General features: G+C 42.9%; 1 protein-coding gene across 1 annotated transcript in view; it reads left to right on the top strand.

The window, feature by feature from the left end:
- The window catches only part of Mindy4b (MINDY family member 4B), a 32,921-nt gene extending 9,582 nt beyond the window's left edge, over positions 1–23,339 (top strand). The window contains exons 4-12 of the mRNA XM_034500775.2: positions 117–236; positions 924–1,015; positions 2,130–2,301; positions 2,911–2,976; positions 6,242–6,312; positions 8,771–8,843; positions 9,439–9,600; positions 21,473–21,653; positions 23,055–23,339. Of these exons, the coding sequence (XP_034356666.1) occupies positions 117–236; positions 924–1,015; positions 2,130–2,301; positions 2,911–2,976; positions 6,242–6,312; positions 8,771–8,843; positions 9,439–9,600; positions 21,473–21,653; positions 23,055–23,197 (1,080 nt within the window). The 3' untranslated portion in view covers positions 23,198–23,339. The remainder of the gene's footprint in view (positions 1–116; positions 237–923; positions 1,016–2,129; positions 2,302–2,910; positions 2,977–6,241; positions 6,313–8,770; positions 8,844–9,438; positions 9,601–21,472; positions 21,654–23,054) is intronic.
- Positions 23,340–24,222: the final 883 nt, after the last annotated feature.

Below are 24,222 nucleotides of genomic sequence, written 5' to 3'. Positions count from 1 at the left end.
AATCTGAACATAGAAGAGAATAAAGCTGGATGCTTTCACCAAAAGGGACATGAACCAGGAGGTTCTGTCTCCGGCTGAATTCTTTACTTCACTGTGCTTTTCACCCTCTTTTTTAGATGTTACAAAGAAGCATCTTTGGAAATATGAACCAAGTCCTCAGTGGTGACTGGAAGAAGGCACATTTCAAGTTCCACGATCCCTTCTCTGATCTGGCTTTTGCTTTACAAGTCGAAAAGGTGACAGCATGTTCAGTCATTTCCAGTTCTTCATCCCATGCTGATCTGTGTTTCTTAGTGGATGCATATGTCAATCAAACATAGAGATAAACCTGTAACTATAAATGATAAAAGACTTTGTAAAGTAACCAAATATTATTTAGACTCCAATGAAGTCCATATACCTTAATCCTCCAACCCATCTTAGCTCTCATTGTGTGGTTTCTCCACAAGTTTCAAGCCCCCATAATGATTCCCAAGGCAGAAGGAAATTCACACACTCTTTCTGGCTTGTTTAGAATAGCATTCATGCCAGATGTCACTAGTCACACCTAAATTTTAGGAGCTAGCCAACTGGTTTCTAGTCTCCTTACAATGTAAAAGTGTGGTAGGCAGCATGGCACAGTGGTGGCAGAGAGAGAGGACCTTGATTCCCCAGGCACCAGGCTGAGAGCACCAGAGAAAGCTAGTCATTGTGGAGCCTGGCTTGGTGATGGCACCCAGCCACAGCCCTCAGAGAAGGTGACATAGAAGAGTAGGGTCCCTTTGCTAAGCCCCAGAAGACACCAAGAAGGGAAGGCTACAGAGAAGTATAAAAACCAGCATTCAGTTTGAAGTTCTACTTCTAGTGCTGCTGGCCCTGAGGCTCCACTGGACTGCAAAGCCCAGCTCCAGCCTTCCTGCCTCACTGTTCTTATTACCACTCAGGGAGGGGCCCAGAGCATCCAGATGGCCGTACAAGGATTTATCATCAAATACTTACTGTTTACAAGAGAGGGGAAAGACTCCAGCCTTCACAGGTAAGTGGACTGTGATTAGCATCTAAAAAAAGTGGCCTAAGGACCTAGAACCTTTATATGCTAAACAGTCACAATGAAATTCCCAGGTTCCTTCAGGAAGGATTTTTGCCCCTTAAGACAGAAATGGCTCTGGTTCTCCCAGAGTGCTGGGTTACACTAGGGAGGGCTCTCCTGATGTCCTATTCAATGCTCACAGGCAGAATGAAGTTGGCAGACTCCATGTTCTACTGCAGACCACCTCCCAGGTCAAGAGGAAACACCAGCTTCCAGGCATGCTCATTTTCCCACATTCTATGTGAAGGTCCAACCTAACATCTCTAAGGAGATGCCAACAGTGATGAGAAATCTGTGCTGACATAGGACAATTTATTATACTTACCTTTCTGTTAAAGAATCAACTTAAACATTATTTAATTTATTCTTAGAAACTAACAAGCCTCTTTCATGATGCCTGCATTAGATACTTAAAAAAATAATAAAATAAAAATTAGCAATAGGTATATATCTCCAGCAAGATAAGTTATCACTCCAAACAGGAGATAAAAGTATAATATAGTCTATGATCTTGAATAGCTATGTTCAGCAGAAGAAGAGCCTAGGGTGTAAATTCCTTATGCAAGTAATTTATTCAGGGAGTGCCTTCTGGAGACATCTGGAAGAGAGTGAGGAAGCAGGAAAATGAAGGAGATGCACATAAGGAGGATGGTGGTCTCCAGGCATGTCAGCAAGAGTCTAGGTAGGGAACCAGGGACCACGCTTTGCTCTTTAGTCTGCCCACCTTCAATTAAGAGGCAGGATTTCTGTACCTCCCACGCCAGCCAGTCATTTCACCAAACTGCAGGGTTTTTTTCCCGATTGTACTTGAAAAAAAAAAAATGACTGTGGCAACAAGTTCAGGGTGACCCATTTTGGAGTTCAGAGACAGAGGACAAGATAGGCTGGTATTGCTCAGGAAGAGAATACGATGCTGTGAGGACGGTAGTTACACTCCAAGCAGAAAGATCAGACTGCCCTGCAATACCTTCGCATGGCATGGTGAGCTAAGAAGGAAGCCGGGAGGCTAGTGCCCACACTCAGAAAAGGATGTAAACATCCCTCACCGCCTACATTGCAGCTTATGTAACCTGAGCCAGCGTGAGCAGGAGCAAGCCCTAGCTGTAGTGCTGGCTGGCATCCTATGGGCTGCAGGAGCAGCTCAGAAAGCCATCGTCTGTTGGCTTTCCTCTATAAAAGACACCCATAGAACGGGGACTCTTGACTACTCCAGCGACAATTTCATTGAGAGGGTAAGTGTGCTCCAGTCATTGTGTTATCAGCTTGAGTGTGCTCACCGTTATGGAAGCACAGTCCCCAGTGATGACCTGAATTAGCCAGAGTTCCCCTTCTTCAGAGGAGGCAAGCACCAAGGGCTATAAGGGATTGGAGCAGTGGAAATGGCGAATTTCTCCTAAAGTTCCCTTTAAGCAAGAATATATTGCATTTAGTTAGGCTGGTGGGCTTCAGTGTATCCTAGTGATAACATGTGCTATAAGCCTTGGGTTTGATGCGCTCCACCAAAAAAAGAAAAAAAAAAAAAATCCACATCTCAAAACATCATCAACTGTATTTCTCTACCTGTGGTCATAAAGATAGCTAAACTATCAGGGGGAAATCTTCGTATGGTTTTGATATTTGAGATATTACAGTGACTTAAAACTGAGGGACATAATGGGGATGCCGTCACCGCCCGGCTTCACCATGTGTGTTTTATGTGGTCTCGTACTAGATGTCAGTTTTTAGCAATGTGATTTTGTAATGAAACAAAACCTCCCTTTAGGTAATAACCGTGAAATGATCTCTCTTCGAGGTGCCTTTCATCTTCCTTTGCATTTTTATCTTCAATTCCCCATCTATAGCTCCAGCTGTTTGAATTCTCAGAGAAAGAAGCCACTGAGAAATTCGTCTATGATCATTTACAATGTGTAAGTGTCTAAATGTTGAGATAATTCCTTTATGTGGAACTGATCTTAACGGAGATCTTCATTCTTTTATAAAGCATATTTCTAATGGCTCTTGTTAAGAAAACCAGGTCATTTTTTGAAGGTGGAGGAAGGGCGGGATAAGAGACAGAGGAGCCTGCCTCTCCCTCCTCACAGCCTAGAAAGAGGCCAGATCACACAGACACACCATTCATGGACGCCTCCTTTTCTTCAGCTAATCATTCCCGGAGAATAGCACCTTTCAGGCCTTATACCAGGATTTCTTTTGAGGGAAGAAAGCTTGAGGGCTTACCTCATCTAATGAATAACAAACAGAAATGGAGGGAAACTAAGCTAGCTGCGAGACAGACAGGTCACACCGACTTCAAGTGACTTGGGGCCTTGCAAAGGTTCACTCCTTTCACCTTCCACACAGTATGCTTCTTCTTCTCTGCCCTGGATAATGAGGGAACAGAGTAGTGGATAATAGCGGTAGAGGGTAGAGAGGGTTCTTGTTTTTTAAGATTCTTCTTTCTATTGAGGGAGGGAAAATGAACCACAATCTGCTGAAGAATTAGAAGCCTACAGCTTAAGTAGAGGATAATTAGCAAGATAACCATGAAGTCGTGAGCTGCAGGGTACACGGGCAGAAGTGTGATTTATAGAATTCATTGCAAAGGCAACAAAGGTGGAGAACTTATGCATGGGTACTTACACACACACACATACACACACACACATACATACACACACACACACATACACACACATACACACACACACACACATACACACATACACACACACACTTAGATGATCCTGGTTAAACTAAAGTAGATAGGATTTTGGTCAGAGGATTTACACTGAGGCTGCAAACATGTTTCCCAGTCAAAAACTAAGAATTAGGCAGGCCTGAATACAAAGTGCCCATAAAGACTATGCATTGCTGGTAGATAGGCATGAGCGCCACCCAAGTCAAGCCAACCCAAGCTGGCCATCACTAAAACCGAACTAAGGAGGAACAGGCAGCCTTTCTTCAGTGACAGGGAGCATCCCCTCAGGTAAGGCTGCATGTTGTAATCAACAGACCTTAAACAAATCCTACTTACTATCAATTACAGAGACTTCGACATAGAGATTTGGGGGCTACTTGTGGGCAGGAGGACCACAGGTGTCAGTTGAACTGTGCGCCCAGCTCCCACCAAGTGAAATGTTAAGGTCCTAGGCACCTTCCCTCTACCCTGAAAACTTACAGATGAAAGCTTCTAGGAGTGTGACCTTATTTAAAACTAGGTCTTTAAAGATACATTCAAGTTCTGAAAAGGTCAGACTGGATCAGGGTGGATCATTGGCAGGGAATGATGATCAATGGTTGGTAAGAGAAAAAAATTTGCAAACTGCTTCATGGGATAAGTTCCATGAGAGATAAGAAGGCAGAGAGAGCTCTGAGTAATGGGCCTGCAAGCCAACAAATACCAATGATGCCAGCAAGCAGTGTATGAAGGTTGAGGGAAGGCCCTTTCCTAGGGCCTTCATAGAAAGCACTGACCTACTCTGAACCTTGGTTTCAAACTTCCACTTTCTAGAACTATGAGGATATGGATTCCTACTATTTTAGGACATTCAATTTTTCTGATATAGTGTGACAGCAACCCTGGGAAATCAATACACTGTCTCACACGAGTTGAGCACGAGCCAGCACAGTGTTACAGCTCCTTACATCTGCATCTGCACATGCCAAAAATAATCAGGAAATTTCTTGTCAGGATCGTGGAATCTGAATTTGTCCCAGAAAAGATGGCGATACTGAGCTCACGTTCCTTTATGAATCTTCAGTTAACTGACAGGCTGCTAATCCCAAGGGATAAACTATGTCAGGATGAAGGAGAGTCAGATCTGATTTAAAAAAAAAAAAAAAAAAAAAAGGAGGTACCCATGTGACTCTGAATTGATTGCACTGGTGGGCCTAATTAACCATAGCTAGTTAGGTTAACCTAATTAACCAATGCAAATGAAGAGAAGGAGTTAGGAGAGCTAGAGAGGTGTAAGGACAGAGAAAAGACTAGGTAGTGGGTCATGAATAAGACACGAGGACAGATTTAAAGTTGGAAAAAGGCAGTCTCCATTAGAACCCAGATTAGTGGTCAGGTCAGTTGTGGCTATTAAAACCCATGCTGAGCTTGAAGCTTTAGATGTTAACTTGGTGTTGTTTTCAGCCAGCAATCAGTGGTACTGTTGTAGCAGCAACTAGGTAACTAATACACAACAGCTTCCCAGTTAGCCTCGATCTCCACCCAGCCTGTTTCTCTTACACCCTGAAGAATATTTATTTGAATTCCTGTCTGCCTTCTAGGCCACTGAAACCTGTTCTCAGGTCGAGGGTTCTGTGCTCTACCAGGCTACAGACAGACATGTAGGCACAGTAATCCAAGAAAAAAAATAAATGTGTCTTGATAAAAGCTTTTCTGTTGCCGTACCCTCAAATGAAGGTTTAGCTGACAAAGGGACTACTTTGTAGTGAGGAGAATACTGACAGAAAGCTAAGATAAGGCTAACCCTGAGAGGCTTGGGATATGATCCACAGGTCACCTTTTGAAGGTTCTAATCAGAACATCTTTAATGAGAGATAGTTTCTATGGATCCCAAATGCTCCAAGAAGCAAGATGTGTACCATACACTAATCTTTGCATTTAACCTTTGCAACAAATCCCAGGGGGTGGAAATGTAATATTTGCTGAAAGTTGAAGATAAAACTAAAGAAGCTAAGGAATAAAACCGTCATTGTGCATCTGTTCATGCGCTCCCAGAGCTACTTCTAAGTCTCCTGGTCCTTTTGAGTTCAGTGGGGTAGCTAGAGAAGACATACCCACCAACGCAGGGCCAGGAAGACAGCTCAGTGTAGATTAAGGGTCTTGCTAGAGGACAGACTATGCATCTTAGCTATGATTAGAAGGGAGTCACTAGATACTACTAGAAAAAAGACAAGCTATGGTGAAGACAAAGAGAATGTTGGCCCATTCGTGGTCTTCCAGTGAGGAAGAAGAGACTGAGAGAGAAGACAAAGACTCAGAGAAGAAGGGAGTCTCTGTTCTTCAAGTAACTAGAAAGGAGGAGGGCTTTTCTGAGACCCAAGACTTTGAAGTCACACCAACACATATGCCATCTACAGTGCTGTTAAGCAACTCTCTCTCTCACTCTCTCTCACTCCCCCTTCCCCCTCCTACTCCCCCTCTCCCTCTCCTTCTCCTCCCCTTTTTCTCTCCCACAGTTCAAAGGAGAAGGAAGCCATGGTGTCATCCTGTTCCTCTACAGCCTGGTCCTCTCCAGAACCTTTGAGAGGTAAACGTTACAAACATCCGTGCAGGCATTGCCTACGGGGCTGGGAGCATGTAGATGTGAAGCCTTGGGTGGGAAAATGCCCTTATCCCATATTTTATCCACTGCTAACTCTTCCATCAGCGTGTCCTTTTCTTTAGTTGACATCTAACTACTGTCTATGCTATGCAAACTTTTATTCTTGGCACTATGGAAAAGCATGAGGAACAGAAGATGAAGCACTGATCTTCTGGGGGTTCCACTCTGGGGAAAATAACAGATATGCCCAGAAATACTAGATAAAACCCAGGGAGCACCTGCTATCTCAAAGTGGTATAAAGATAATGAGTCTTGGTGGACTGAGAAGGAGGGACGCCACAGTGAGCACAGGAAGTTTCATAGAAGAGGTAGGCTATTTTCTGGACTCTGAAAGAAATGCAAGATTTTGAGAGTCAGATAAGGGGTAGGGGCTCCTAGAAGAATGCAAGACCTGAAATAGTGTTATGAAAGTTTGTCTTCTATGACAATCACTCTTCTCCCTCTCCCTCTCCCCCTCCTTCTATGTATGACTCCTTCTTCTATGGATGTATACATAAGGATGTATGAGCTCGGCTATTATGTGGTTAGTAAGTTTATTTAAACCAAATGTATTTAAGTATAGACCTGTTTCTAAACACTAGTATTCAGATTCTTTAAGTCATTTGCTATGATAAAGATGTCATAGTCATGCCTGCAGGAGGCCTGTAAACCTAGCCATTCATGAGGCTGAGTCAGGGGGATAAGTTCAAGGTCTGCCTGCCTTACAGGTGAGTTTAAGGTCCGACTGGGCTACTTAGTATGATTTTAATTCAAAATGAGGAGTAAAGTGTGGGCTATCCAGCTGGTAAGAAGTGTCAGCAGGCAAAAGGCACATCATCAAGCCTTCAGACCTGAGTGTGAGCCACAGAACCCAGAGTGTGAGCGAGAACAGATTCCACACAAGTTGTCTTCTGATTTCCATATGTGTGTTATGGTTTTACCAAAATAAGACGAGGGATGTAGTTCCACAATAGAGCTTTTGACTGACATGGATAAGGCCTAAGATTTAACCCTAAGTATAATGACCAAAAGCATGTAAATAAATAAGTCATTATAAACTTGTGTGTGTGTGTGTGTGTGTGTGTGTGAGAGAGAGAGAGAGAGAGAGAGAGAGATAAGGTTAGAACACAGGGCCTTACAAACTCTAGGCAAGCTCTACTACTGAGTTTCAACATCCAGACCTTTAAAAAAAAAGTCTTGTTGCGGCCTGCTCTGTCCACAGATTGGGGTCTAGCAAGAGAGAGTGGGGGGGGGGGGGAAGAAGGGGGAGAAACGCAAAGAATGGAAAACAATCCAGAGGATCTGTAGTCAAGTCTCCTTTACTGTCTTCAACACACATAATTCCTACTCTACTACAACTACACCACCCTACTCCACTACTACACCACCACCTTTACAAGGAAATCCTGGGTATTTATAAGCACAAACAAGAGAACACAGGTGAAAACATTTTACCACATACACCATACAGCTGAGGTCACTAAACAGCAAAACAAGCTATGTGGGATAAATAATATACTTATCAGAGTGTGCTTCAGCTGTTAGAGGCTTTTGACAACCAAGTCTTTCATCAGGGTATATGGTTCCAGATGGCTGCAAAGTTGATCTAGCCGCTTTCTGCTTAAAGTCAGCTCCCAACAAAGTCTCATTTTTATTATTTGAGAAATGTTCTTACTAAATTGTCCATGCTGACCTCATCTTTGCTATTCCCCTGCCTCCACCACCCACATTATAGCACACACTGTGCCACCATGCTTAGCTATTACCATGTCAATGCTCAGATCTATTCCACTTTCTCTTACGATGTACTTTGAAGACCACTATCCTCAGTTATATGATGTCACCAAATCTTCAGGTGTCACATAGAAGGCATGCCCTCCAGTCTCATGAATAATTCGACTCCGGAACACGTACTGTCTCCATCTCAGCACGCTTCACAGTTGACAACAGGACTCATAGGCAGCCTTATTATGACCAAGGGTTGGAGCCTCTAGCCTCTGATCTTCAAGCCAAGAAATGAAGTTGCAGCCACCCTGGTGTGCACTTGATAAGTTTGTTCAGGCCTGCTTTAAGCCACCACTCTCTGGTATGTAGGTCATGTGTCAACACTGTCAGCCAAACATCTGTCAGAGGATAAGCTAGCCACCTCACTAGTGAGCCCAGCGTCCATCCAGAGCATACACAGGGACTGTGCTGTATGGCCTGCCTGTGTCTTCATCCTCCATCCTTTACCTTACCATCCAAAGCATAGCTTCCCCATCATCCCTGCGCAGGCCCTAGTCCTATGAGATGTAGAAGCATGAAAGACATGTGCAAGCCCATGAAAGACATGGGCTTGTTACTGATATGTTCCCTGTAGGATCACTGCTGCTGGCCAGATGCTGACAGCTCCCTTGTTCTGCAGGCTTCAGAAGGACCTGGAAACCACCACCACTCATCTCTTACAGTCTCAAGCTGGAAGTGTCTTGTGCAGGCAGGTAGGTGGGAAGACTTTGCATTTTCTTTGTAGACTCTGAATCAGGCTTGTTTTCTAAGGAAGTACACTTTCTCCTTGAGCAAACCCTGATCACACTATCTTTGAAAGATAAAGTATTATTACCAGACCCTACCATCTTGTGGTTTCCACTGCCCTTCCTAGAATAACCCTGAAAGCCTGAGCTCTCAGAAACAGAGGATATCTTGCCAAGACTCCCTAATATCTGGCAGGAACAAACGGCATAAAACAGTTTAGCTCCATGCTTCCTAACTGACAACAATGGAAACCTCTATTAAAACAAATATAAAAGAAAAGCCAAGTGACTTTTGATTTCCTTCTACAAAATTCATAGCATACATATGTTTTTCCAGAGCTCTGTTGGCATAGCTGCATTCTTTACCAGGAAAAAAAAAAATGAGCATTTTAAATGACGTTCTTGCCTTTTTGTGGTGAGGGTTGAATCTAGGCCCTTAGGCCTGATAGGCAAGTACCACTGAGTTACATCCCCAGCCATTTCTGTAATGTTTTTTTAAAAGAAAAAAAAGTCTTCATTCCATTGCTACCTAATGTAAATATTAACAAAATATTCAACCTAGGCCGTTCTAAACTTGATTTTAACTGGGAGAGCAAGTCCAAACGTCTTCAATGGCTCTGAGGAAGGAGAGTCTGAGGAAACATTACATGGAGTCCTGGCCCGCAGTGATGTTGGCTACTTGCAGTGGAGTAAGGACACCTCTGCAGGCGACCGACTCTCACAGGTTAGTGTGTCTTGACTCTTAGCTCTCTAATCAGAATGCAAGTGTACCATTGGTACCATTGGTACCATTGGTACCAAAACAGGCCCAGGATTTAATCAATATAGAAACTTTTAAAAATGTGATTCACAAACCCAGCATCTCATCCATGTGTCTGGATGACATCAAGAAAACAGCACAAGACCATGGCAGATGCACAAATGTGTTGTGAAAGTTTTCTCATTTTTCCTTAAGTGTATAATCCAGGTCCATCAGACAAAATGTGAGAAGCACCAAATAAATGAAGAGAAATTAGCCCAACCCCACTATCCAGTGGTCTGTCTTTTCAGAAACGCTTCCTTCTCTTTTCCATCCTCATGTGTAATCCTCTCCTAGACTCTTTTTTGCATTTGTCTTTATATGCTAATGGGAATCTGGCCATTAGTGAATTCAGTGCCTGCAAAGAACCCCACTACCTAAATAGAGAAGGGTAAACTTTGGTACCTCCTGGATGAGGACAGATGGACTGTGAGCAAAAAGTCCCTAGTCACATTTTCTAGATATTGGGGGCGGGGGGGAACTACTTTGGACTTTGATATATTTAATAAAGAAAACTTAGGCATGAGTAAAGGCTATTTTCACATATCTTGCTTTTCTGATAGCCACACATAAGTCACTTAGTGCCTATGGTCTGATATTCTATATCTCTCAGAACTCAGCAATGTGCCAAGATTCTGTTTTGACAAAACTGGGAAAATAAACTAGATCAAGTCCCAAGGGGTGGAACAGAAAAGTGATGATAATTTTAGTGTTTCGTCTATTATTGCAAAGTTCTTTCCCAACAGCGTAGGGTGGTTTCTAAGTTGTAGCATGCCCCACATCATCTGTACTACTGCTGGCGCTTTTCCTTACATCAACTCTATTTTAAGATTGTTTTCAACCTTTATGGCAGTGGTGCTATAAACCAAACAATTGCTTTTTCCTTGTATACAGTTAAATAAATAAATGTTCATTTTAAAAGTTTCTTCCCATGTCACTAACCTCTGTGCCACAGTCCAGCAGTGGGCAATTCCTCCCGTGTTTGGAAGCCTTGCTACAAAGGCAAGGAATCCTACTGTGATAAAAAAAAAATAATAATCCTACCTGGAAACCCACAGACGTTGGAGACCTCAGCAGGGGCAAGGCCCCGCCCAGTCACTTAACCTGAGCTGATGACAGATGAGCCTCTCCTGACCGCTGAGCAATGGGACTGGTGTGAAGCAAGCAGAATCATGAATCTTAATCCTCACGGAAGGTCAAACTGCTCTCTGTACGTACAAAACTTGTGGCAGATGACAAGGAGTAGCGTTCCAATGTGTCGGTCAGCTAGCGTCACTCAGCAGCACTTAGTTGGAAGGGTCTGGGTCCAGAGACAAACATGAGTCCTGTGTGGACCACAGGAGGCACAGTGGTTCTCAGCCTTCCTAATACCGCCAACTTTTGACACAATTCCTCATGTTGTGGCCACTCCCAACCATACACATTTTTTTTTATTGTGGTAGTGGTTACTACTTCATAACTATAATTTTGCTACTGTTACGAATCATAATACAAATATCTGTGTTTTCTGCTGCTCTTAAATGTACCCTGTGAAAGGGTCATTTAACCATCCTTCCTCAAGAGGTCATGACCCACAAGTTAAGAATCGCCGTTGTATAATAACACAGATGATAAATGCTGGCTAGCGATGACATCAACCTGGCTTCATACTAAACCCACTGAGAAAGCTCTGGGAACTCTCCATGCCTGGGACATCCCCAAACATCACTGACTGCATAAGTAAAGCACTCATATTGTCAAACAGAGCTGCACATTAAGTTTTTAACAGGAGTCACTATCTTTTCATTTTGTATGGGGGTCCTAAAAATGAAAGGCCGTTTTGACTCTCAAATAGTTTTACTTTGTCTGTGGAATGCTAGATGCTTGACTTTAAAATTTATAGGTGATCCTGATGGTCAACGAGAGCTAGAAACCTCTGTCCCAAATACGACTTCTCAGCTCCGGACACTGTGAATACTTGTCCATCAACAGTTATGGGGCTGTGCTGCACGCTGCAAGCTCCTGAGCAGCACCCACTAGATGCAAGCTGCCCTACCACCAGCAAGACAATCCAAAGCATTTGCAGGCATTTCCAAATGTCCCTCTTGGGTGGTGAGGACAGAATTGTCCCTTTAAGGAAGAACGAAATTAAATAAACTCCTTTGGCTCTGTGATTAAATCCACAGTGTGAGGAACTAAGGAATGAGGTATTTCAACAGGACCTACACTAAAGCTGCACAGCCTGTCTCATCGCGAGGTGGACAGCCTTTTGTTCCCTTGTGACATTTGCAAGTCTTTGGGAACAAGCTGCAGGCTTTATCTGGGGCTAAAATTGAACAGGTGTTTGCAAAGCAGCTGCTAGGCTGCTCTGAAGAAAAGGACCATATCAGAGAAAATGCCGCCACGAAGGGGTAGAGCATGTCAGAGTCAGAGTCAAGGATTCACAGGGCTCTGGCACTAAACCAAGCTCTAAAGAAAATTACCTGCAGAGCCTAAAATATCCCGTAATGGGAAGAGGATGTTTGCAAGGAACTTAAAGGCAGTTAAGAGCCCACAGCGGGTATGGAAAACTGAGAACTTTCTTGCTGGGAAGAGGACGTGATGTAGAAGACTACAGGGGCATCGTCCAAAGGCTTGCGTGCCAATTGGAAGTAGGGCAGAGGCTAGAGACTGCCTGGGGTCACTTTAAAAATCTACATAGAAATCAAATCTAAAAAGCTTCCAGCTTTTGGGAAAGTGACTAACGTGACTTTTCATCCTTCTCTCTTGGACCCAGAACTCTCTCCCCAGGGAGATGTCTGTGAATGTGCCCTCGGTGAAAATTGCCAGAAATTGTACACTAATGGCTTGAAACCCTGAGGACGTTTATGATGGTATTTCTGTCATGCACTCAGAGTTCAGTTTTTTTTTTTTTTTTTTTTTTTTTTTTTTAATGTATTATGGAGCAACTACAGGCAGACATTTGTCTTACTTAAGCTTCTGAAATGTGGGTATATAAAATACACGCATACGCAGTGGATGTCATGTGAAGTTTTTGTTTTTCTCTTTCCATACCATCCTGCTAACACAGGACAAAAGCAATTCTCAGCTCATATAGCATTGACTTAATTTTGCACTCCCACTTACATGTGCATCTCTTACTACTCATGACAGATGGCAGTTACAGTTAGCCTTCACTCACTGCGGTGCTAACAGCTGTGGGCAGAGAACACCTAGTTTTGCCAGACTCCCTAACAGCAATGGATACTAGCAATGATGTCTTATTCCACTAACAACTCAAAGCTACAATCTTAAATCCAGTTTGTTGCTTGGTCATTCTGTTAAGAGATTATTAGAAAGGCCAGAGGGGAGTAGAGGAATATGCCCAAAGTCTTGACTAGTTACATGTCAGAGAAGGGTTTTGAGTCCTGTTCTAGCTAGACCCAAAGCTCACAGTCTCTGCTGTACCATGTCAGTCATTTTCCAATAAATTATAAATAAATAAATAATGTTCATAGCCGGGCAGTGGTGGCACACACCTTTGATCCCAGCACTTGAGAGGCAGAGGCAGGCAGATTTCTGAGTTTGAGACCGGCCTGGTCTAGAGTGAGCTCCAGGACAGCCAGGGTTACACAGAAAAACCCTGTCTTGAAAAAAAAAAAATACTGTTCGTAAATGCAAATTGATCCCTCACAACCCTTAGTATTTGCTACAGATGCACTGTTGGTGGTCTCTAACATTAAGACAATGGCAAAGATTGTTTTGTTTGGGTTTTGGGGTTTTTGGTTTTGTTTTGTTTTTTAGGTTTTGTTTTGTTTTGTTTTTTGAGACAGGGTTTCTTTGTATAACCCTGGATGTCCTGGAACTCACTTTGTAGACCAGGTTGGCCTCAAACTTCCAGAGATTTGCTTGTCTCTGCTTCCTGAGTGCTGGGATTAAAGGCATGTTCCACCACTGCCCAGCATAAGGGTTTTGATGTATTACAGTTGAGTAGTTTAAGGAGAAAGCTGTTATGAACTTATGTTGATATGAATCACAGTACTTGGTCAGATACTTTCTAAAGTATTTGCCCCCATTCAGCTCCTGCCAGGTATCCACACCTTTCACCTTTATCGGGATAAACTCAATGATGTCTAGAGATACACTGTACAAGTACCATTGTGCTGACCGCAGTGGATTCTGAAGTCAAATATTTCACAGCATCCTATCCTGGGGAAAAAAACACCTTGAAGAGCAGACATTTGCTTAGGAAAACAAATGAGAAGGTTTCAGAATAGTGTTACACATACTGCTGGCTTGGAGAGCCTTCCTTTCAGACCCAAGGCATGGTAACACTGTGTGAGACCCATAGATGCGCTATGCAGTGCTTTCAGGGAGTCTGCTGGGTCCTACCCAGGGCAGGTACAGCAATTGAATAGTATGTGTACACACTGATGAACCTAAGAGAAAAACAGTTTCTAAGTTTAGAAGGCAGCGTGTGTGTGCGGCCCGAGAGCTGGAATCTGTGTCTAAGGTAAACCCATTCCATAGCTCTGCCTTTGTCTTCCCCAAGTCAATCGTTTCTTACTCTGTGATAAAACTGCAGAGATTGAAAAAAAAAAAAAAAAAAAAAAACCCACACATCTTTCTGTCCCAATGTCACAGCTCAGTGGGTGAGCTTTAAAAAGGAAGAAAAGATGGTATTCTCATCAGATGACATGGCAAGCCCCCTAGAGCCTACCAGACTGACAGTTCCTGCAGGAAGCAGCCAACTACCCACGAGGGGAGGCACTATTTTGAAGCCTCCCTGTTACTTTTCTATTTGAAGGTACAGGTTTGAGTGTGAGGCTCCAATACCTAAGTGAGAACATAAAGCAGTTTGAGTCTAACACCATCTGGAAAGCCTTGGGAGGTGCACGTTATCCTCACACCTGCCAGTGGGAAGAAAAATCAACTCTGACTTTTAGAAGGGAATGAAGTCATTTAGGTCTCGCCAGAATCATTCCCACAGCAGCCCTGGCAGTGCCTACTTCCATCCCAGTGGGACCCTCTGCTCTCTTTACATCTTCCCTTTGGAGAGGCTGATATGAAGAAACCCAACTTTGAAAATACCTAATGAAGCCACGCTCACTACACTCTGCCACTAAGTCACGGAGGTTACACCCCGCAAGCGTGATCCAATTTGTCTTTACAACATACCTGCAAACTGTGCCAGAGAAGTTACATTAACTGTGTGTTCCAGGTGGCAGAGAGGAAAGCCACACCATTAACAGCACTGGAATTGTACCAGGGCTCAATGAGGAAGGCACAACGTTTCCTACACCTTTCTCCCACTCTCATTACCAGCCTGGGGCCCTGGGACTTGCAATATCAAGCTCATTATACAAAGGCTCCTTCTAAGCATTGTTGTACCAGTGGCACGAGAAAGAAAATCTACACTGACTCAATATTTGCTCTCTAGATGGACTCTGTGTCCGTATTTCCTGTCCTTGCCATTTTACATTGGCTTAAGGAAAGGTTTATGTTACGGAGGTTGTGGTTGCTATGGGTAAGACTGAAACAACTGAGCTTATTACACAATACGTGAACCTAAGAAGAAAGGTATTTTATTTATAGTACCCTGTGTCACAATTTTATGTCCTTCTTACCATGGCAACATGTACAAGTTCAGAATTGGTGGAATCTCACCAATAAAATATATTTAGAATCCTGCAAGGGGGGGAGTTGGTCAACCATGTCTATCTAAAAACGATTAAAATGCTTAAGCTGGGACATGTCAGTCAAATGGCCATGTGGTGTGCCAAAAGAGGGGGACAGGAGTTGGGGTAAAAGCTGACAGGACACAACCAGAAGATGCTTTGTGTTTTGTTTTATTTTTACAGGATTTACTGTTTTCAAACTTGAGGGTCTCACCTTTGCCTCAAGCCAGGTTCAGCCATCTGTCCTCAATAATCCGGTTAAAAGAGCTAAATTAACAGTGGAAAACACAAAAGGGAGATTTATTCAGTGTGGTCACATTGGGAAGAGAGATTCAGCAACTCCCCTAAGCCTATCTTTGGGTCCTGAAGTGAGATCAAAATTTAAATAGTGGGCCAAGGATGTGCACATCTAAACAGTCCTGGCCAATGGGTGGTCCAGCCTACCATTCACCCATCACTATCTGGGCTCCAGTCTCATCTCATAAGGTGGTCAGACAGGCAAGTTGTTAGAACTACTTGAAATCTCTATCCAGGAGTTCAATTTCTCTCTTGGATGGGGTCTTTTCTTTCTCCCAGCATGAGATTCTTGGGGAACATCCCATTTGTTTAGGGTTCATTGTTTTAGTAGTCTGATAGTCACAAATGTCTCTTTAGAAAATCTTCATTTCTGCCTGACCAGTTACATTACTTTAAACCAGCTGCTTTCTCAGTGGTAATCTTCAGGCTCATCTCCTGACTTGTGCAACCAGAGTCATGCAGGGCTCCACCACAGTCTCTCCAGGGAGGAAACATTGCCTGCTCAGGGTGAAATCTGGTCACCATGCCATTCAGAAGTGATGCAGTAGCTTTGAGTTCAGGGAAGACAGCAGTTGAATCGCTGCATAAAGGCATGCGTGAGGGCCAGTAGAATTTTGCCCATTTTGCAAATGTTCTATGAAAAATATTTTATAGGTAAATATTATCCATATACCTATATATGCATATTATCCCTCCATCCAGAATTTACAGGGAATTTTCATTGATTTTTAAATCAATCGTAAAGTCTGCTTGAATTCCAATGGCATGACACTTTATCACAAATAACATTCAATCTCCTCGTTACTTTATCCCATTTTCAAAGATTAATAATTACATGTTCCATTCGAATATTATGATATATGCTAACAATCTCTAACTCTAAGATACTGAGTATCTCACCTTCAGACCAGGGGCAAGTGTACACTAGCTACATGCAAAGAGAAACAGCCCCTTTGTGTTGAGTTGACATGAAACTAGCCAGGAACAAACAGCACTTAGAAGTCAGGGGGTGGGGGCCATGAGATTGAGGCTAGCCTGGATTGCATAGCAAGTTTGAGCCAAACCTGTATATCATATTTTCATCACATATAATCTTAGTCCAAGCAAGAACAATTGCAAGAAGGCCTAGAAAAGAGTGTGCTCAGTTTAAATCATGGATAGTTACAAATTTATTTACAATTTGGGGGAAAATTGGTATGGTTACTTTCCTCTTTAGTATGATTTTTAACAGTGTTGTTTATTTTATTATTTTATTATTGTATTTATGTAAGTACTCTGTAGCTGTCAGACACACCAGAAGAGGGCATCGGCTCCCATTACAGATGGTTGTGAGCCACCATGTGGTTCCTGGGAATCGAATTCAGGACCTCTGGAAGAGCAGTCAGTGTAACTGCTGAGCCATCTCTGCAGCCCTGCGGGAAAGGTTTTTGAACCTAACCCTGGGGCTGTTTCTCTCTGAATGTAGCTAGTGTAGACTTGTCCCTGGTTTGAAGGTGAGATACTCAATGTCTTAGTTAGTTACTACCCTGTGAAGAAACACTTGACCAAAGTAACTTGGGGAGGAAAGGGTTTACTTGGCTTACACCTCCTCAACACAATTCATCATCAAAGGAAATCAGGACAGGAACTCAAGCAGAGCAGGAACCTGGAAGCAGGAGCTGATTCAGAGGCCATGGAAGAGTGTTGCTTACTGGCTTGCTCCCAATGGCTTGTTCAGCCTGCTTTCTTATAGAACCCAGGACTGGGGGGGGGGTGCGCTCCACCCACAATGGGCTGGGCCCTCCCTCATCTATCACTAATTAAGAAAGTGCCCTACAGGCTTGCCTGCAGACTGATCTTATTTCCTTCCTCTCAGATGACTTTAGCTTGTGTCAAGTTGACATAAAACTAGGGGCATGTCATTTCTACACTACTAACTGGAACAAACCTCACTTTGTTTTAAACACAATAGTCCAGTTTTTCTAGGCAGCTAAAAGTGAAATGCTTGAATATAAAAGTATCTCTGGCTCACTCACAACTGAAGAATTTAAAGAGCATGAAAGAGTTTGGATAGAACCACTGAGGGGAAAAATGATGTTATTAGCCTGTAACACTTGGGTTTATTGCGCGTAATGATCTTCTAAAGTTTGCTTCCCTATAGAACAGAGTTGGATCCTGAACAAACAGCACAATCCCAAGGGCTGAAGAAAAGGACTGAATGGGCAACATCAGTCCCTTCCATTCCAGGAGTGCAGGAAACTCCGAGGCCACTTGCTCTTTCCAACTTCATGCAGAAATCATGGTGTTTCCCAATGTATATCTTTTTAAGTAGGAAAAACCAGCAATTAAGATGATTGGGGTGCTTTGTTGTCCTCCTGCTCTTGTTTTGAGGCAATGTCTGGCTCTATGGCTCACATTAGCCTAGTACCTACTGTGCAGCCCAGGCTGACCTTGAACTTGTGATCCTTCTGCCTCTACCTCAGGAGTACTATGATTATAACTTGATGTGATAACTATGATTTTTTTAACTTGATTATAACCACATCAAGTTTTAAAAAAAAATCATTCTAAATATTTAAAAGTCCTGATGATGGAAAACTATTTTTGAAAAAAAAAAAAGTATGCTTCCATGCCTTTAAAAAGTGGCGGACATTATTTCTAAAGTACATTACAATCTACCGGAGGTGTGGGGTCACCACCAGCAGGATACACTCACTGCCTCAAGGTCTGACTCAGATGGAATCTGGTTCCTGAACATAACTGTGCATCTCTGCAGAAGCTGTGCATGCGACTGGGAGGCATTGAAGTTCCCTAGTCCACAACTAGGATTAGATCATAGGAAAACATGCAAGGGCATACTTACCTTTACGTTCAAAAGTTATGTCCTTGGAAACTTTTAAAGATATTTTGATTGATTCCACTGGAGGAAGATCAACTTACTAGAGGCCACACACTTAAAGAAAACAGACTGTCTCTCCCTAAGCAGCTGTCAATAGCTGCTCAGTTAGGGGCAAGGGCTCGTTAGCCCCTCCCTGCTGTAATGTTGACTAGCTTGATCTTTAATAGGTCTTTTCTAGGCAACGCCCACTTCTTTGAGTTCCTGCATGCAGCCGTGGTGCTGTCATGTCAGAAGATACTGTTTCAGCGGAGCCTTCCCTGACCTCTGGCTCTGCTTCGAGAAGGTCCCTGGGCCTTGGCTCGGGAGAGTGATACATTTGTCCCATTTATGGCTGAGCATTCCAGTGACACTTATATCCTACACTTTGATAAGTTGTGAGTATTTGCATTAACTTCGTCCACTGCGTGAAGAAACTTTCCTGGCGCCGTCTGAAATCTGCACATGTCCGTGAATACAGAGATATGAATCTAGACAACAGTTTGTCTAGTTAACAAAACAATAGCACTTGGTTGACTCCGGGGCTTTTTAGCTCCTAACCAAGGGTTCTTGGCTAGTTTTGAAGTACCAGGCATGGGCTTCCTCCTGTGGAGCAGGCCTTATATCCTATCAGAAAGTGGTAACTTAATCTTACAACAATCATGCTACTACTATATCCACGTGGGTCATTATTGAAGTGCACAGATTCAAGTCTAAGTAAAATGTTAATGACTCCCTCACCCCACCAGAAGCCTAGATAATACCTCCCAATTCTATAAAAGCTAGCCATCAGCGAGGAAGCTTTCTTGTCAGTTCTACGTTGATTTTTTTTTATGTCCTATGACCAAAGTATGTAGTGTCTCTTAGGACAAAGCCACAGAAACTTCCTTGTTTTGTTCCAGACTTAATGGATACCCTCTTCTTTACCCAAGTACAGAATGATCCGCAGTTCCTGTGATATTTGTCTAGCTACCTCAAGAAATCAACCTCAGACATGGGAATTCCTGCCTGTAAATAGCAACTATGTTTCTTTCTGGTAATGGCAGGTCTGACTGCTACATCTGTATTTCTGTTGGAATCATCGCTACACCTCTTTATGAGGCCTTACAGGTTCCAGAGAGCAGCCTTTAAATCAGACTTCAATACAGATAGAGCTCATAGATAGTCTCACAAACAGGTCCTAACTACTACTTTTGGCCCTAAGAAAACACTCCTCCTTATAGACCCATGAAAGAAGGTGAATTTCCTCAGGCATCCTCCACCAAATGCTGGGGCTAGCTGCTTGCATGGTACCCTATTTGTCAGGAACCTTAGACATAGTAGCTCCGTGTGGTCCCTATGTCTCTGACCTTTGGCTTCAATTGCCCTCTCAACTGCATTTCAAATGTTCTTCAGATCATAAAGGACTGAGTTGGTCCATGGTTCCCCTAAACTGCTGTGGTCTTTATTCAGTAATGGCTGCTCAAAGAGGCATCTGTCTGGCTCTAGAAATTCTTTCTTAGAATACTTATATATAATACTGTATCTATACAAACAAGTCAAAAATGGTTTGAGACATGATGAAAAAGTAAGACTTAAAAACCAAGTCATTAAAATCTGAGAGAGTTTCCCAGGACTGGCTGTCTTAAGAAGACACTTTGGATGGTTTTCCCAGATAACCCCTTTTCTGAAGCCACTGGCGGCCATCTATCTGACTTCTGTATCTGGTGCCTGAATTTTTAACTGAATTTTCAAATTTGTCTTCTCTAAAAACCAAACAAATTCAGGTCCTGATGATGCTTCAGCATGGATGCCAGACAATCCATTACCCACAGGGTCATTCAAAGAGGCAAGCAGGCATTTGTACACCAGCCAACTTCCTCTTCATGACTTCTCCCCACAGTGCCCTGACAGGACAATTACAGTAGGTAGAACAGTTAACACAAACCCATTCAGCCTTAAGAGAAGATCTTCAGCACAAATAGGCAAGATTGGCCTTGCTGCTCTATCAAGTACAAATGTGGGGACCAACAAGTTAGGGGACATTATGAGAATCATTTGGCTTCACACTGTACAAATGGAAACTTTCTAGGCCATCAATATGTTAGTGTCATGGTCTACTGAACTGTTACTATGTCACAATTGCTATCGACCTCTTGAGGATCCATCCTACTACTTAAAACAACCAACCAAAATCAACCATGTCCCTCATAACAAAGTTGCTGTCCTGTAAACCCCAGAGCCAAGCATTGACCAATAAGAACTGCCATGCTCAGTCCCTTATTTGCATAGCTGGAAGGAAGCAAAAAGAGGACAATTCCCATATATGAGCAGGACTGGTCCATTATCTTGTATGTCAGGCCATTCTAGTGCTGCTCTGCCACTGCCCCTGCATTAAGCTTACCCTTTTCTACTTTCATCTAATTTGGATGAATTCAGTACTGTTCAAAATTCCAACTCACCATGGTAATATGAAACCAATATTCTCTGTTGTGTGTATGTCTTCACCAATAATCTACACACTAGCTCGCAGGTATACGTGTGCACAAGTGTGTTTCCCACATTTCCTAGAAGTTTTTTCTCTAGTATGCATGGTTTGTGTTACCAGAAACTTGACATCTGCTGTGTGAAGCATTGCCTGACCTTGGGGATGACACTGGGAACAATTGCACTACCCAATGCCACAGACAGACTGGCATTCTCATTTTCTACATCTACGTCTATGTTTATATATCAGCTTACACTATCGCACTGTAAAGCTGAGCTAGAGAATCCTCGCCTTCTCTTCTAAGGCCACTTCATTTTAAAAAGCACAATCCAATCAGAGCAAAGTGAGGCATTACCACTCTACCAAACCATCTGTGAGTACAAATTCATTCTCCTCGATTTTGAATATTAAACCGCATACAATGGCCTGCAAGCTACATGTACAATAGGATGCTCAGAGCTTCTTTCTAAGCAGGATGGATTGGCCTCTTTCACTACTCTGAAAGAGCTGGATGTTCATCTGCGTTCTCCTTTCTCCTTCCAGGTGGGCAGCAGGCTGAAGACTCCCACATTTCCTATTTGGCTGTGCAACATCAACGGAAATTACAGCATCCTTTTCTGCACAAATAGGCAGCTCTTATCAGACTGGAAAATGGAGCGTGTCTTTGATCTGCACTTTTACAGTGGCCAGCCCTCACAGAGAAAACCTGTACATCTTACAATAGGTGAGCACTTGAGACTCCCAAGTGTGCGTTAGTGCACCCAGAGAGATATAGCTGTCCTTGTTTAACAGCTGTATGGCTCTTCATGCTACCACTGCAAGAAATACTTAGTTTGTGAAATGAAGCTCCTGCCTAGATCTAAATCCACTGTCCTATGTAGCTTTAAAATGGAGACATTTGTGTGTGTGTGTGTGTGTGTATGTGCATATGTTACCACTAGAAATAACATAGAAAAATAAATACATTTTAGATAAGATAAAAAATAAAGGTGAGAGTCAAATTTCCAGAAATTTTTTCCCAAGTCCCCCTGGAAAAAGCAAAGGAGACACAGAGTTCCACTGGACAATTCTGTACCCAGGCAAACACAGGACAATCATTCAGTGACAGAAGCAGCTCGAGTGAGAATGAATTTTTGTCCAGATTAATTCAAACAGCATTTTTGAGGGAAAACTATGAACTAGATGCTGGGATGGATACTAGCAAACTCACTGTGACAGGAAGACCATTTGTATCTCGATTTTAACTACAGTTCCTTAAGCTAACAAGGAAACATTAAGGGGTCTTTAAATGCTGGCACCTTTGACAAGATGTTAACAGGTGACACATGACCACTTCCATCAGCAACCTTAGCCCCAGTTGTGTAGTTTTGTCAATGATTGACTTTGCATAACCCTGGGAGTCTCTATTTTTTCTTTAATTATAAGAAATGCATATTGGGTCATTTAATTTAGTGTGACATTGGCCACGTGTTCTTTAATATCTATTACCACTCTTATTTTACCTTACCTGTCAGCTAAGCATCACCCCCCTCCCCCGATTACAAACATCCCACACATTCTGTTCTGAGTACTGTGCTGAGAGTGTATGTAACACTAGCATTACATTCCCAATAGCCGTATGAAGCAGGTACTCTAGAGTCTATTCTTAGTTGTATAGTTGCTATATTTGGCTGATAGATGAATCAGTGAAGCACAGCAATGATATTTTAAACACTCTCTCAAATGTCACCTGGCTTATAGGAGACAAACCTAGGCCTTCAAAACAAGTTCTAGATTCCCTGTCTATACTCTACCTCAAAATAAACAGCTCTCGATAAGAAGTGAATAACCTTCCTTTCACCTGTGTTCCTGGCAATATCAGTGACAAACATCTTTGTGTCGACTCATGTTGCATTCATTAAATGACACGAATGCTCTCATCCCAACACACAGCTACTACAGACTTGTTTTGTATGGGTACTTTAACACACTGCCTGCAAGAATCCATCCACTTAGTCAGTTCTAGGACCGTAGTGCCCTGAGTGAGCTCCTCACCCGTTGTGTCTTCTCCCCGTGGTGTGCGCGATTTGTTGGGAATTGGCCAATGGGCCTGGACGTCAATGCTACTCTGCGGTTCTATCCTCAGATACTCACTCTCACCACTGGGAAGGGGAGCACCATGAAGATACACGTGGATCAGGAAGACGGTTTTCTTCATTGGAAATGGCAATCAGAACCAAATGGAGAGAGGCTACCGTCAACTGGAATGGAACTATTCCTTTTTGCTAAAAAGAAAACTAGAAACAAGTCTGAGGGATCAGAACAAGTGAGATGAAAATGTACAGCGCACGGGGTGGGCATTTAATTCTTACATTTCTCTTTCATGAACCCCACTGAAAAATACCATTGGCGGCTTCTTTTTTTTTTTTTTTTTTTTCTCTATATCATGCCTTTGCAGTCATTATCAGTGTTGTAGAGAACATGTTTTTAACCCCAGGGTTTGAGTAGTGATCCCTTCATTTAATTCGAGAGAGAAAACACTGTCTCTCCTCTTCATGTTTTCCGAATTGTTCTCTTTCTGAGGCTTCGCTAAGACGGAAGGGGGAAGCTCACTCCTATTTGAGGATGAAGTCGTCAGAGTGCATGATGGGCTTTTAGCCATGGCAACAGCTCGAGTCTTCTCAAGCCTTCCTGCTACAGGCAGTGTTCCTCTCCAAGGACACACCTCACATGGCCACATTAGCTGATTCCTTGCAATAAAGTAGCAGAGGGGCTACCTCCTACTGGGAGAGTGGGAGAGGGGAGGTGCCCCGTGGGCGAGGAGCTCTGGCAGGTGCTCAGAGGACTCAAGCAGCCGAAGGATCAGCCAGAGACATTCTTCCTACCAGTATTCTAGCTGTTTCTTTCTCCTAAGCTAGATATAAGTAATAATAACATAAACAGAGACAGTCTTACTCCTGCATAAAATAAGATTCTACAAAAATACAGTCTCTTCTCATCCCAGTGTTCAAAGAGAAAAACATCCTTTAAAGAATGTGATCTTTCTCACTTAGGCTAAATACCCACACGTTTTCTGAAGAGGTACACATAATAGACACACATTCTTTCTAGAAGGTGTACCAGGGAGGCATCTGGACATTCTCCTACCCCCACACCCTATCTCCCGACTCACAAATTTAGGGCTTTGGATGTAGAGACCAAAGGTCAGATTCCAAAGAACAACTTCTCTGCACTCAGGGTCCATGTTAATCTATTAAATGCCTTTTTCATTTGGCTCAAGAATAGTAGTAGTACCTGAAATGAGTGTGGAAGAC

Source organism: Arvicanthis niloticus, chromosome 4 (genome assembly GCF_011762505.2).
Source record: "Arvicanthis niloticus isolate mArvNil1 chromosome 4, mArvNil1.pat.X, whole genome shotgun sequence".
NCBI lineage: Eukaryota > Metazoa > Chordata > Mammalia > Rodentia > Muridae > Arvicanthis > Arvicanthis niloticus.
Note: the sequence above shows the minus strand (reverse complement) of the source record. Positions and strands in the feature narration are given on the sequence as shown.